This window comes from Pseudochaenichthys georgianus, chromosome 3, assembly GCF_902827115.2.
Source record: "Pseudochaenichthys georgianus chromosome 3, fPseGeo1.2, whole genome shotgun sequence".
NCBI classification, from domain to species: domain Eukaryota; kingdom Metazoa; phylum Chordata; class Actinopteri; order Perciformes; family Channichthyidae; genus Pseudochaenichthys; species Pseudochaenichthys georgianus.
In genome coordinates, this window is record NC_047505.1 from 29,429,904 (window position 1) to 29,443,408 (window position 13,505).

At 44.2% G+C, this 13,505-nt stretch overlaps 1 protein-coding gene across 3 annotated transcripts; it reads right to left on the reverse strand.

The window, feature by feature from the left end:
- Positions 1 to 3,975: 3,975 nt before the first annotated feature.
- On the reverse strand, positions 3,976 to 9,476 carry LOC117441563 (uncharacterized). Of its 3 annotated transcripts, XM_034077641.2 has the most exons (5): positions 9,184 to 9,476; positions 8,579 to 8,793; positions 7,231 to 7,386; positions 6,571 to 6,660; positions 3,976 to 6,427 (listed from the first exon to the last, which is right to left on the reverse strand). In XM_034077641.2, exons 1-5 carry the CDS (start codon positions 9,236 to 9,238, stop codon positions 6,113 to 6,115), a joined length of 831 nt encoding a protein of 276 aa, XP_033933532.1. In that variant the 5' UTR covers positions 9,239 to 9,476; the 3' UTR covers positions 3,976 to 6,112. The 3 variants fall into 3 exon arrangements, with proteins under 3 accessions (XP_033933532.1, XP_033933528.1, XP_033933521.1); XM_034077637.2 differs by having other exon boundaries at positions 8,588 to 9,476; XM_034077630.2 differs by having other exon boundaries at positions 8,579 to 9,476.
- Positions 9,477 to 13,505: the final 4,029 nt, after the last annotated feature.

Here is a 13,505-nt window from a genome sequence, read left to right on the forward strand (position 1 = left end):
AGGGGCTCATGACTGACGAGTCCACGGACATTTCGGTGGAAAAGCTTCTTTGCACATATGTTAACCTAATAAATGACGGTGACTTAGAAACCCACTACTTGTGCAACACAAAGATTACTGCATGCGACGCTGCTACTGTAACGCAAACCATTAAGGAGCAGTTACAAAATTACAACATCGACCTGAACGATGTAACTGGCGTCCGTACAGATGGGGCAGCGGTTATGACTGGAAGAGAAAATCGGTTCGTGGCGCGTTTTAAAAGGGACAACCTAGCCATTGGTGGCACACACTGCGCTGCACATAAGCTAAACTTGTGTGCCCAGCAGGCTGCTGTGGCGATACCATCCCTCCAGCGCTACCAGAGGACGGTGGGCAGCATCTATGGATACTTCTCCAACAGCAGCTCTCGGCAAGCACGGCTTAAAGAAATGCATGTCATCCTGGACACTGATGACGTTCAGCCTGCTGTAACCTCAACGATCAATGCGCTGTGAGCCATGCAGATTGGAGATGAAGGCGGCCCAAAATTCCAAGAATTCCTGGCCAACATTGCGGAGAAAAACGGCGAGATGTATTTTAAGGGAGAAAAGATAAAGGCCACCAGGGCGATGCGGCAGGCCGTGGATGGTGTAAGGCAGCGCTTCCTCGACACCCTCATCCAGAATATTGAAGATGGTTTCCCCGACATCGGCCTCTTTTCCGCTTTTCATATATTTGACCCATGGTGTCTGCCACGGAACAACACTGAACGTGCGCGATTTGGACGCGATGAGCTGCAGACCATCCTGGATCACTTGTGCCCAGCAGGACGGGAACCTATCGTTGACACGGACACCTGCAGCGCAGAGTGGTCACCTTTTAAGGAGCTTGTCCATGCAAACTACAGCAACAATTCCTTCCAGGAGTTGGTGAAGATCATGGCTACACAACATGCTGGCTTCCTACCTGAAACCACAAAGCTCCTGGCTGCAATTTCGGTCATTCCAGACGTGGATTCAGCATTCAAAATCGCATAAAGACCAAGGGCAGGGCAAGAATAAAAGCAGAAAATCTCGACGTCCTGATGAGAATCTGCATTGAAGGACCACCCATTGAACAGTTTGACTTCTACAGAGCCCTGGAAAAGTTTAGAGTGTAAAAACACCGCCGCATTTTCCAAGGACCATACAAGGAACGGTGTCCCTCCCGGCAGCGGTGATTTTATACAGGTACATTATGTATCATGTAAAAACCGTTACGTTACTATTGTCTATTGTGTGTGTAAAGAGACAGTATATAAAAGTGCAATTCAAAATTGTGTGTATGTGCATATACAGTGGGGCAAAAAAGTATTTAGTCAGCCACCAATTGTGCAAGTTCTCCCACTTAAAATATGAGAGAGGCCTGTAATTTTCATCATAGGTACACTTCAATTATGAGAGACAGAATGGGGGGGAAAGAATCCAGGAAATCACATTGTAGGATTTTTATGAATGAATTGGTAAATTCCTCAGTAAAATAAGTATTTGGTCACCTACAAACAAACAATATTTCTGGTTCTCACAGACCTGTAACTTCTTCTTTAAGAGCCTCCTCTGTCCTCCACTTGTTAACTGTATTAATGGCACCTGTTTGAACTCGTTATCAGTATAAAAGACACCTGTCCACAACCTCAAACAGTCACACTCCAAACTCCACTATGGCCAAGACCAAAGAGCTGTCAAAGGACACCAGAAACAAAATTGTAGACCTGCACCAGGCTGGGAAGACTGAATCTGCAATAGGTAAGCAGCTTGGTGTGAAGAAATCAACTGTGGGAGTAATTATTAGAAAATGGAAGACATACAAGACCACTGATAATCTTCCTCGATCTGGGGCTCCACGCAAGATCTCACCCTGTGGGGTCAAAATGATCACAAGAACGGTGAGCAAAAATCCCAGAACCACATGGGGGGACCTAGTCAATGACCTGCAGAGAGCTGGGACCAAAGTAACAAAGGCTACCATCAGTAACACACTACACCGCCAGGGACTCAAATCCTGCAGTGCCAGACGTGTCCCCCTGCTTAAGCCAGTACATGTCCAGGCTCGTCTGAAGTTTGCTAGAGAGCATTTAGATGATCCAGAAGAGGATTGGGAGAATGTCATATGGTCAGATGAAACCAAAATAGACGTGTTTGGAGGAGAAAGAATGCTGAGTTGCATCCAAAGAACACCATACCTACTGTGAAACATGGGGGTGGAAACATCATGCTTTGGGGCTGTTTTTCTGCAAAGGGACCAGGACGACTGATCCGTGTAAAGGAAATAATGAATGGGGCCATGTATCGTGAGATTTTGAGTGACAACCTCCTTCCATCAGCAAGGGCATTGAAGATGAAACGTGGCTGGGTCTTTCAGCATGACAATGATCCCAAACACACCGCCCGGGCAACGAAGGAGTGGCTTCGTAAGAAGCATTTCAAGGTCCTGGAGTGGCCTAGCCAGTCTCCAGATCTCAACCCCATAGAAAATCTTTGGAGGGAGTTGAAAGTCCGTGTTGCCCAGCGACAGCCCCAAAACATCACTGCTCTAGAGGAGATCTGCATGGAGGAATGGGCCAAAATACCAGCAACAGTGTGTGAAAACCTTGTGAAGACTTACAGAAAACGTTTGACCTCTGTCATTGCCAACAAAGGGTATATAACAAAGTATTGAGATGAACTTTTGTTATTGACCAAATACTTATTTTCCACCATAATTTGCAAATAAATTCTTTAAAAATCAGACAATGTGATTTTCTGGATTGTTTTTTCTCATTCTGTCTCTCATAGTTGAGGTATACCTAGGATGAAAATTACAGGCCTCTCTCATATTTTTAAGTGGGAGAACTTGCACAATTGGTGGCTGACTAAATAATTTGTTTGCCCCACTGTATACGTAAAGCGATAGTATTTATAAAGCAATAGTATATCTCTTCTCCATGTAAGGTCATTACCATAACAAAAGCTTTTCATTACCGACATGCTCTTTTCATTACCATAACACTTCCTTAATAAGTTAATATTTTGATAGGAATATGGAAAACCTTCACATTTTCATTTTGTACAGGAAATGTTTGGTATGTCTGTTCACATTTTGAAATTGTCTTTTTTCAATCAATTGTACAATTTACACCACAGTAAAATCAATGTGTGGAACATAAAATGGTGTTACGGTAATGAAGTTAATAACTAAAATTATTATATTATTATATATTTACCTGAATTATTACACTATGTGACTACTTGTGACTATTGACAGCAGCATACGTTAACAAATAAAATGCCAAACAATTACTCAAATATTTAGTTATCATCAATTGAAAATGTGTTACGGTAATGAATTTATTTGGTCAATGACTCGTTAAAACTCTCTAAAAATGTGTTTTAAAACATATACAGAACTTTTCTTTTAATACGACTAGTTCATGTAGAACCTGGTTGATACTAATGAGAAAAATAATTTTCAAAATCTGCATCGAACTGTTTTGGCTCATGTTACACCAAGTTCGTGAGGAGTATGCACAGATACATATGTAGGTTATATTTTGTATACTGGACTGTACATAAAGCATCCTGATATCAGTGATAATTGTCTCAGTACTTTAATACAATAAAGCAAAGGAATGCCTGCAGAGACACTAATGGATTGAGGCTCAGACCATAGACGTGATTTACTAAAGACACAAATCAAATGTTGAACCTTTGTTCCATTACATTATATTTCAGTTCATATGGCTTTCTACTATGAACTATCTAGGGACAACAATATGAAAAGAAAATCATGACAGAATACATTCTGTATTGATAAACAGATCTGATAATTTAAACAAAGCCTTTTTTATTAGACTAAGCCCTATTGAATGTTTGAATGGGTTTAAGTCCTTTTTTATTCCCTAGGAATACAATTTAAATAAAATCACATGAATCTTGTTTGGTCTGGAGTTTCGGTAACACTTTATTTTGATAGTCCATAGTTAACACTCTATAAGTCATCAGTTGACATTCAACAACACTGTTTCAACAGAAAAGTAACATGCATTCAACTAACTGCCAGTAGAATATAAGGTACATCTTAAGTGTTGATCTATAGATTTTACAAAAAGTGTCTGTTGACTGTCAACATGTTTTTTGCAACAGGTTATTAACCGATATTCAACCTTACTATCTGTAGATTGTGTCAACATCTTCAAAATTGACAATCAACTACTCAAAATCAATCTGTCAGTTGAAAGTCAACAGGGTCATGTCGACTATCTGTTGAGAGTCAAGATGTCAACTAAAGATTACATTAACCATTAGTTGACGATCAACAGATAAGCAACTAAAGTTTTGTTGACTATTACATTAAGTATTAGTTGATGATCAACAGATAAGCAACTTCAGAGTTTAGTTGACTATCTGTTGATTGTCAACTAATCTAGAGTTGACTATCAGTATACTTTTAGTAGGTTATCCACTAAGCGTTTGTAGGCATGTGTTAGGACTATCCAATTAAAGTGAAAAACAGTTGAGAACAGTAGAAAGTCTATAACCTATCAACAGAACACATACATTCATCCACTAATTATATGCAACGGACATGGGAATAAAGCAAAATATTTTGCACAACTGATCACGAACACTGGATAACTTGCACAGTAGAACAAACACTAGGCAGCATATCAGAGAAAGAAAGCTTTTTTATTTTAAGAATATACTACAAGTAAAAACACTGAACAGTTGTGAACCACATTCAATCCTACTAAAGGACATCTAATCCTAATTATTTACAGGTCGCAAAAATAGAATACAAAAAGGCTTTAACAGTTTGCCTAAAACTGCATGGCATGGTAGTTTTTCTCACTTTGGGATAGACCATACACAGCATATCAGAGAAAGAAAGCTTTTTTGTTTTAAGAATATACTACAAGTAAAAACACTGAACAGTTGTGAAATGGTAAAAAATAAAGTTTGAAACACATTATCTACCAGCTGGTAGTCAACACCAGGCAAACGAAAAAAAATACAATTTTATTTTTGCTGGGTTCAGGACGTTTATGGGCGTCAGCAAAGAGCCTTAGGGCCCAATGTGTGGGTCTAACCCAAGCGGCAAACTCTGGGGAAGAGCCGGGACGCCAATACGGAAGTGCCACACACTGCAGTTCATATATTGGCCGATAGGGACTGGCTGCAGAAAGGAGCAATTTCCATAGACCCCCATGTTAAAATGCCCAACTTTACAGCAGAAAAAAACATGTTTCTACCCATGGATGCAATAAATATTATTATGAATATAGTTAGGTTCCACCTTCATGATTATGGATATGTGAGTGAATTGTTTTCTAACACAACCCTTTTATTTATATTAGGTCTTAAAGTTTTTGCATAAATTAGGGCGGCTCTGTCATGTGACTGCTGCTGTTAGCTTCTTGTCTCTCTGCTAGCAGCTCCGTGAAGCTAGCTACAGGGACTCTGCCTGGTCAGCTCATCCAGGGAACACAACTTGAAGCCGGCCGTGGTTGTTTGTCATGCTTATATATATCGGACTATTGTGACTCGCTCTGGGGTTAAAACAGACGGTGCATGAATGCGGTTTTGCGGTAAGTGAAAATTGAATACTTATTTATGTGTTAATGATTTTAATCGGCTACGTAATGAATGTTAAGGCTTGGTTTAGTGTGTAAGCGAGTGGTAGCTACATCGGTGCTAACGATGCTAATCGTAGCCTACAAGTTAAAATCATAGACTGCATATATAAAGGTTAAAACGAAATAGACAAGTGTTAAGCATTAAGTGGGATAATACTGTAGAACAAACGGCTTCTGTTTGAGGTTGATCAAATAAGGTCATCCTTGTAACCTAGAGATATTTTATTATGTAGGTAGGAACTGTATGCATCGCTAAGGTTAATTTAAATTGGCTATGCTCAAGTATGTAGACAAGCTAACATTGAAGTAGTGTATGTGAAATCAACCTCACAATAAGATGTGTGTGTATTATAATTATTAATGTCATATTTCACGATAATTATCACAAAGGATGTCCTCTTAGAACAGTGGACAAATGACCAACAAAATGAAGATGTATCCTTTGGGACAGATGCAGAGACATCTTCCTAGGCCATCTCTCTAACTGAGCAATTTATTCTTTAGAGAGTGGACCATGGGAGTGCACGAGTCCAACCCAATTCCCATGAACAGGCGCTGAATCACCTCAAAGGTGTATTTCAAGTCTTTTGGATAGTCAAGGTTCAGCATGTACTGCAATCCCATCAGGTTCACAAAAGCATTGGGTACATCACCAAGGTGACGTATGACTATCCTTTCCTCGATCAAGAGGGCGACATCGATGTAGGAAGCTGGAAGAGGTTCCTTCACATCTTCAACGACTGAAAGGATTCCAATCACCATTCCCTTGATTACGTCCTCTTCAGGATCCGTTGGCTTCATGCACAAAACAACAACGAAAGTGCTTTAGAGATGCTTTGCCATATGTGCATACACAGACGACGCCTGAAACGACTAGTGTAACCCTGTTCATTGTGAACTCGTTTTTGTATCATCTTGAACGACATTTCAGCGCTTACCTCACACATCTTCATGATAGTTGAAGGATTTTCCCTCATGTACCATGATAGGCCCTGCAACACTGCTGCCCTCTTCCTTTGGTTCGATGCCTGCCAAAACACATGATAAATTAATATTGCTCGTTGCTATCAGAATTATATAACCCCCTCACTCCACAAGGCATTCTGTTTATTTGCACTACGTTCACAGCTAACTTAATAGATTCCTTCATATTCCGTGTGTGTGTGTGTGTGTGTGTGTGTGTGTGTGTGTGTGTGTGTGTGTGTGTGTGTGTGTGTGTGTGTGTGTGTGTGTGTGTGTGTGTGTGTGTGTGTGTGTGTGTGTGTGTGTGTGTGTGTGTGTGTGTGTGTGTGTGTGTGTGTGTGTGTGTGTGTGTGTGTGTGTGTGTGTGTGTGTGTGTGTGTGTGTGTGTGTGTGTGTGTGGGTGTGGCCTGCCTTCTCTGACCCTTGCCTGCCTCACTATCCCTTAAGCCTTTGTACCACCAAGTTGTTTATTAAATCATTGAACTGCATCAAGCTCTGCCTCAGGCGCCTGCTTTTGGGTCCTTCCCCTGTATCCCGTCGTAACAATTACATTGAGTTTACACGAGAACATAGAATGAATGTGGAAAGGCAGCTCTATTGCCTCAAAGTACTTTAAAGTAAAGAACTGTACTTACATCCTTGTCGAGGCTCTCCATTAAGGATGTCATTTCTTTGATCCCCTCAAAGCGCTTTGACCTGAACAACTGAAGGAATTTCTGTAGGTGGCTGTCCAGACCCTCATAGAGCGAATTGAGGTCCATCGACATCAGCCTGGTGAATTCCTTGACGATCTATATGAAGAAGTGACATTACATCATTTCAGTTAAAAGTCACCTACGTTTTCACATTTCACAAGCTGCCCAGATGTAATATTTGGTATTGCCAGTGGCGACTGGTCATTAGGGGCAGGTGCACAGCCCCACCTAGTGTCAGCAGAAAGTATTACAAATAATGAGTACAACAAAATGCAAACAAATAAATAAAAAATATATAAAATATATTTTAAGATCATGTGTAATCATCTGATTCGTCTGTACATTGCTGTTTTAGTCTGTGTTCTTCTAATTAGTGTCTACAGTGTGTGCCTATTGAGCTGTTTAGAGCCATGCGGGACAAAACCCGACCATGCATCTCACTGTCTAAGTGAGCGGTGACTGTAAAAACTACACTGCGCATGCTCAGAGTATTTTCCTATTTAATGTGTATGGCAAAAAAATAATGACCATAGGGGCACTGAGCTGCCATCCCCACCATACGTCATCACACATAATTCAGAGCTGATTAGCTGTAAGTACGTGTGCCGTGAAAAGTGTAGTGTGTGAAGAGGAGACGAGACGCGTCCTAAAACCCAGAAGTAAGCTGCGCATGGCTTCCCTCCACAAAAAAGCAATGAGATTTCTCCATAGAATTTTAGAAAATAGCTCAAAATAAGATCTGTGGGAAACGTAGCTGTTAGATAAATGCACGTTTTGTTCAGCCGGATAATATCCACATGTCTACCCTACTTTTATCATTTTCGAATCATAAATCTATCGATTATATTTATGATAGACTTTTGAAACTACAAGAATATAAGGAGGACTTTTACAAAAAAGTAAGAGATTTTTGTCCAGAAGGATAGGCAAATGGACTTCATCTTCAAGTCAAGGTTTTATTGAAAATGGGATCTTACTAAGAGAGAACAATTCAATATTTAAATGATAAAATTACATTTTGTGGGTATCCTTCTGTTGAGCTGTCTGTTGTCACTGCAGAAGCTTATATATAGACATCTAAGTTTTTTGTGCCCCACCACTTTTGTACACAAACACCACTGGGTATTGCACAAGCATATATATTTCAAACCATATACAAATGTTTAACATGCAATACATGAAATAGAAGAACATTATTACTTTGTCATGCCTGTTGCTACAGTCATCTTCGAAGCCTAAGATTTTGCATTGGTAAAATTAAAAGCACTCAAAGCAAGCAAAAACTTACCCAATTTACCTGTCTTTCAGTAAACAGCGCGGGCCATCTGACTTTCATTTCGGCCACAGGTGGCTCCTCTTCAACAAGCTCCTGTCTTCTCAATGCATATGTGGCGTTCATTGCATCATCAATGAAGGCCAGGTTTGGGGTTGTTTTTCTCATCTCCTGGGCCATCTTTTCTCGCTCTTCTTCAAGATGTTGTCGGTCTCTTCCCTGGGGGAGATCTGGAAAGAAGTTTGTTTCAGACCGTCTTGGTTTCTTTACTTTGTTTCTCTTCCCTCGCGTGTCCCCAGGACCTCTCTTCTCGGAATTTACCATCAGTTCTTGACAGCCTGCTTCTCTCAATTTCTGCCTGTGATTGCCCATCTTAAACTTTAAACACATTTTCCATCCATACCATCCAGATATGGAGCCACGTTCTTTTAGGCAAGGGTGTTTTTGTAAGGATTTGTCTGTGTTGGTATTTTTCTTGTCCTTTTCTATCTTTGGGTTTCCTGTTTTATTTTGTAAAGTGTTCACTCCCGTTTCCTGCCTGTTTTCTTTCTGTCGGTTTCCCTCTCTGATTACCCAATTGTGTTCACCTGGTACCTATGTGTTTTCTCCTCCCTCCTCACCTGTCTCGTGTTTATGTCTCGTTGTCGGTTCGTCTTGTGTGATAACGAAGTTCATCTTGTGGTATGACTTGGTACGGAAAAGTGGAAAAACAACGAGATTTGGAATACAATTAAGTTGCTGTTTGTACGATCCTCTCCCCTAACAGCATTTATGTGGGGAGGGGGCCCTATCTGAGTGTTCATGATGGCTGAAAGAGGAGAAATAACGAAGGAAATTGACGTGCATTCAGGAATGCAGGAAGATGAGACAAAGAATGCGGAAGTGGAGCAGGAGACGGGGAAAATGGCGGCGGTGAAGTCTAATAACAAGACGAAAAGAAGTGAGTGCGAAGGAGAGAAAGCAGCGAAGGACACAGAGGCTGGAGGCTGCATCTCTGGAAAGAGGGCAGGCTGGAGTGAAGACGGGAGTGAAGACGGGAGTGACGGCCGCGAAAATGACGGAGGTCCCGCGAGGCGGAGGTGGAGTTGAGGGAGCGGAGGAGAATGGAGATTCTGGGGAAAAGAATGGTCCAAACGACGGAGTGAACGGGGGAAACAGCAGAAGAACAAGTGAAGATGGAAATAGGAGCAAGAAGATAGGAGAAAAAGAGGAAGTGAGCGACGAGGAAGAAAATGCGGAGGAGCGGGTGAGCTACTCCGCAGAACTGACGTTGGGTGTGTACGTAGAGGGGCGAAGAGGAGAGGTATCGATGATGGACTTGCTTAAGGCAATAAGGAACTTGTGCGGGGTAATACTAGGGTGCAGGGTGAGAGGGGAGGGGAGATACGAAGTGACAATGAAAACACTAGTAGGGAAGCAGAGGCTGTTGGCGGGGTGCACAATAAATGGAGTAAGGGTGAGAGCACAAGAGCTAAGAGACAATGTAGTGACGGTCTCCTTTTTGCACCTGCCGGTGTATATCAGTGATGGGGACATTCTGTCGAGATTGTGGGAGTGGGGGGTGAAACCAGCATCAAACATTATGAGGCGCTTTCTGCCGGGAACAGGAAGAGATAGAATAGCAGATGGAACCCGCTTTCTGAGGGTTGTATTTAATGACAAGGTCCGATCCCTCCCATATTCCACCAAGTTTAACACAGTGGGGGGATCGGAATACTTCAGAGTCATACACGACAACCAGGAGAGAGTCTGCAGAAAATGCAATAAAGCGGGACATATGATGAAGGAATACCCAGAGGTAATGTGTTATGAGTGCAAGAAAATGGGGCATTGCGCAGCTAACTGTGGCGAACAGGGCGGGGGAGGAGCAGAGAGTGAAAATGAGGAGAGGATGGATGGGGAGGTGACTGTGGGTGGGGGGGGGGGGGTGAAGCAGGGGAAAAAAGACCACGAGAGGGTGGGAGTGATGATGATGAGGATGTGATGTTAAATGAAGGAGATGAGGTTGCGGCCAATGCGGGGGGGGAATGAGTGGAGAGTGTGGAGTATGCTGTGAAGAGGAAGGATAAAAAGAGGATGAAGGGGAGTGAGAATGAGGGAGAAGAAGCTGAAGATGTGGGAATTAGGGGGGGAAAAGGATGTGAAGGGTGAGATGGAGGAGACTGAGGGGGGGGGAGGGGGGGAGAAAGTAAGTAAGTAAGTAAGTAAGGGAGGGAGGGGGAAAGGATGTAGAGCCTGGGATGGAGGAGGAAGTGGAGGATAGCGTGGATGAGGAAAAGGAGAAGCAGTGTCTGAAAGAGGAGGAGTTAATGAGAGTGAAGGGATGAGAATGAGGAAAGAGCGGAGGAGGAGGGAATGGAGGACTGGAAGGTGATAAACATAAATATAGGGGTGATTAATAAAAATGGTAAGTGGGTGGAAAGCAAGAAGGATGTGCATGGCCTCACGCTAACGCAAAGGCCGTATGGAAAAAGGAGGGGAGAAACGGTGGAGAAGTGGGAGGAGGAGTGGGAAAGGACAAAGGCATGGGCGATATTTGAGACGCGGAAAGATGTGGAAAAGGGAATATGGGATTAAGAGTAATTGATGGGTGTAATGTATGACAAAAGTGTGCGATGGTTTGAATATTTGTCTGCGAATTTTGAGAATGCTTGAGGTAAACTGAGAGTGTGGTCTGCATGATTATGTTTTTGTTCTGATGTGTTATTGATATGTGATATGCAGGAGTGAGGAGATGGGGAGTAATGTTTTTTCATATGAAATGGAAAGTAGATTATGTGTATATTGAAGGAATATGCATGAAAGCTGAGATTGTGTTATTGATTTGGTTGAAAGCCTTGGGGTGCTTTCTTTTTGGGGATCAGTAAGGTGGGTGATTATGTGTTAAAATGTAACTAAGTTTATATTTTTCTAATACAAAAATTAAAAAGTTTGTCGGTGAGTGTTCTGTTTGTCTTTGTCGATATAGGTATCATAGCCTTGAAATAAAGGAGTTTTCAGTTATATCTGCATTTGGGTCCTACTTCCAACACAAACCGTAACATTACAACCCGACCTTAAATATGGGCCCATCAGATCCTTTTGAGCAGGAGTTATTAGATTTTACTTTTTCTTTGGCTACCTGCTCTGATCAATGGATAGGAGCGGTCAGGGTTCAGCAGCGAGATGCTGCTCTGGCAGATGCAGTCCACCTTACACTGAGGAATCAAAGTTTGGTGAAATTCTTACCTGCCAGGCTTTTGGATTACCTCACAATTTGTTTTCCCGATCCTGACAGACCCAGGTCTCCCAACTCCTGTTTTGACACCACACGCATTGGGGTGGTCCGTCTGGCGTCAGCCCCTGCTTCTCACCCAGTGTTTGCTACTGTCCAGAAGCCATTCGCTGGTACTCGTCTGGCCTTTGGAGGTCCACGGAGCCTCCAAACGGCTCCTAAAGGAAGGGGTCGCAAGGCCAGGTTGGCAGCACGAGCCCAAAGGGCCAGGGTTCCAGAACCAGTTCAGCAGCCATGGTTATGGACCCAGTTCTGGCCCCAGCAGCCATGGTTCCGTGCCCCAGTACCATCCCACATAGCCATGGTACCGTGCTCCAGTACCACCTCACACAGCCATGGATCCGTGTTCCGGTTCCCTGCCCAGCAGCCATGGTTCCGGCTCCAGTGCCGGTCCCAGCAGCCATGGTCCCTGCTCCGGAACCGGACTTTACAGCCATGTTTCCGGATCCAGAACCGGACCTTACAGCCATGTTTCCGGCTCCAGAACCGGACTTTACAGCCATGTTTCCGGCTCCAGAACCGGACTTTACAGCCATGTTTCCGGCTTCAGAACCGGACCTTTCAGCCAGGATTCTGTCTTCAATTCCGGCCCCAGTCCCGGTCCCAGCAGCCTTGGTTCCAGACCCAGATCTTGCCCCAGCTGCCATAGTCCCTTCTCTGGTTCCCTCTCTAGTCTCTTCTCGAGTTCCCCCTCTAGTCCCTTCCCAAGTCCCTTCTCTAGTCCCTTCCCTAGTCCCTCATCAGGTCACTTCTCCAGTTCCCTCTCCAGTCCCCTCTCGAGTCACCTCTCGAGTTCCATCTCAAGTCCCTCCTCTAGTCAATTCCCTAGGCCCATCTCGAGTCCCCTCTCGAGTCCTCTCCTTTACTCCCTCCTATAGTCCCTGCTCTAGTCCCTCCTTTAGTCCCTCCTCGAGTCCCCTCTCTAGTTCCCCTCTCTAGTTCCCCTCTCGAGTTCCCTCCTCTAGTCCCTCCTCTAGTCTCTCCTCTAGTCCCCTCTCGAGTCCCCTCTCGAGTTCCCCTCTCGAGTCACGTCTCAAGTCCCTACCCTATGTCCTGGTCCGTTGGAGGTTCCGCTGGGGGTCCTGCCAACTCCATGTCCTGTCCCGTTGGAGGCCCCGTCGACTACTCCTCTGCCAGGGGTCCTACCAATCGTATGTCTGTCCCGTTGGAGGTCCCGCCGTCTACTCTCCTGCCGGGGGTCCTGCCAGCTCCTTGTCCTGTCTCGTTGGAGGTCCCGCCGACTACTCTCCTGCCGGGGGTCCTGCCAACCCTTTATCCTGTGCCGTTGGAGGCCCCGCCAACTACTCTCCTGCCGGGGGTCCTGCCAACCCTTTGTCCTGTCTCGTTGGAGGTCCCGCCGTCTACTCTTCTGCCGGGGGTCCTGCCAACTCCATGCCTTGTCCCGTTGAAGGTCCAGCAGTCTACTCTCCTGCCGGGGGTCCTGCCAACCCTATGTCCTGTCCCGTTGGAGGTCCCGCAGACTACTCTTCTGCCGGGGGTCCTGCCAACTCCATGCCTTGTCCCGTTGGAGGTCCCGCAGACTACTCTTCTGCCGGGGGTCCTGCCAACTCCATGCCTTGTCCCGTTGAAGGTCCAGCAGACTACTCTTCTGCCGGGGGTCCTCCCAGCCCTATGTCCTGTCCCATTGGGGGTCCCGCCGACTGCGCT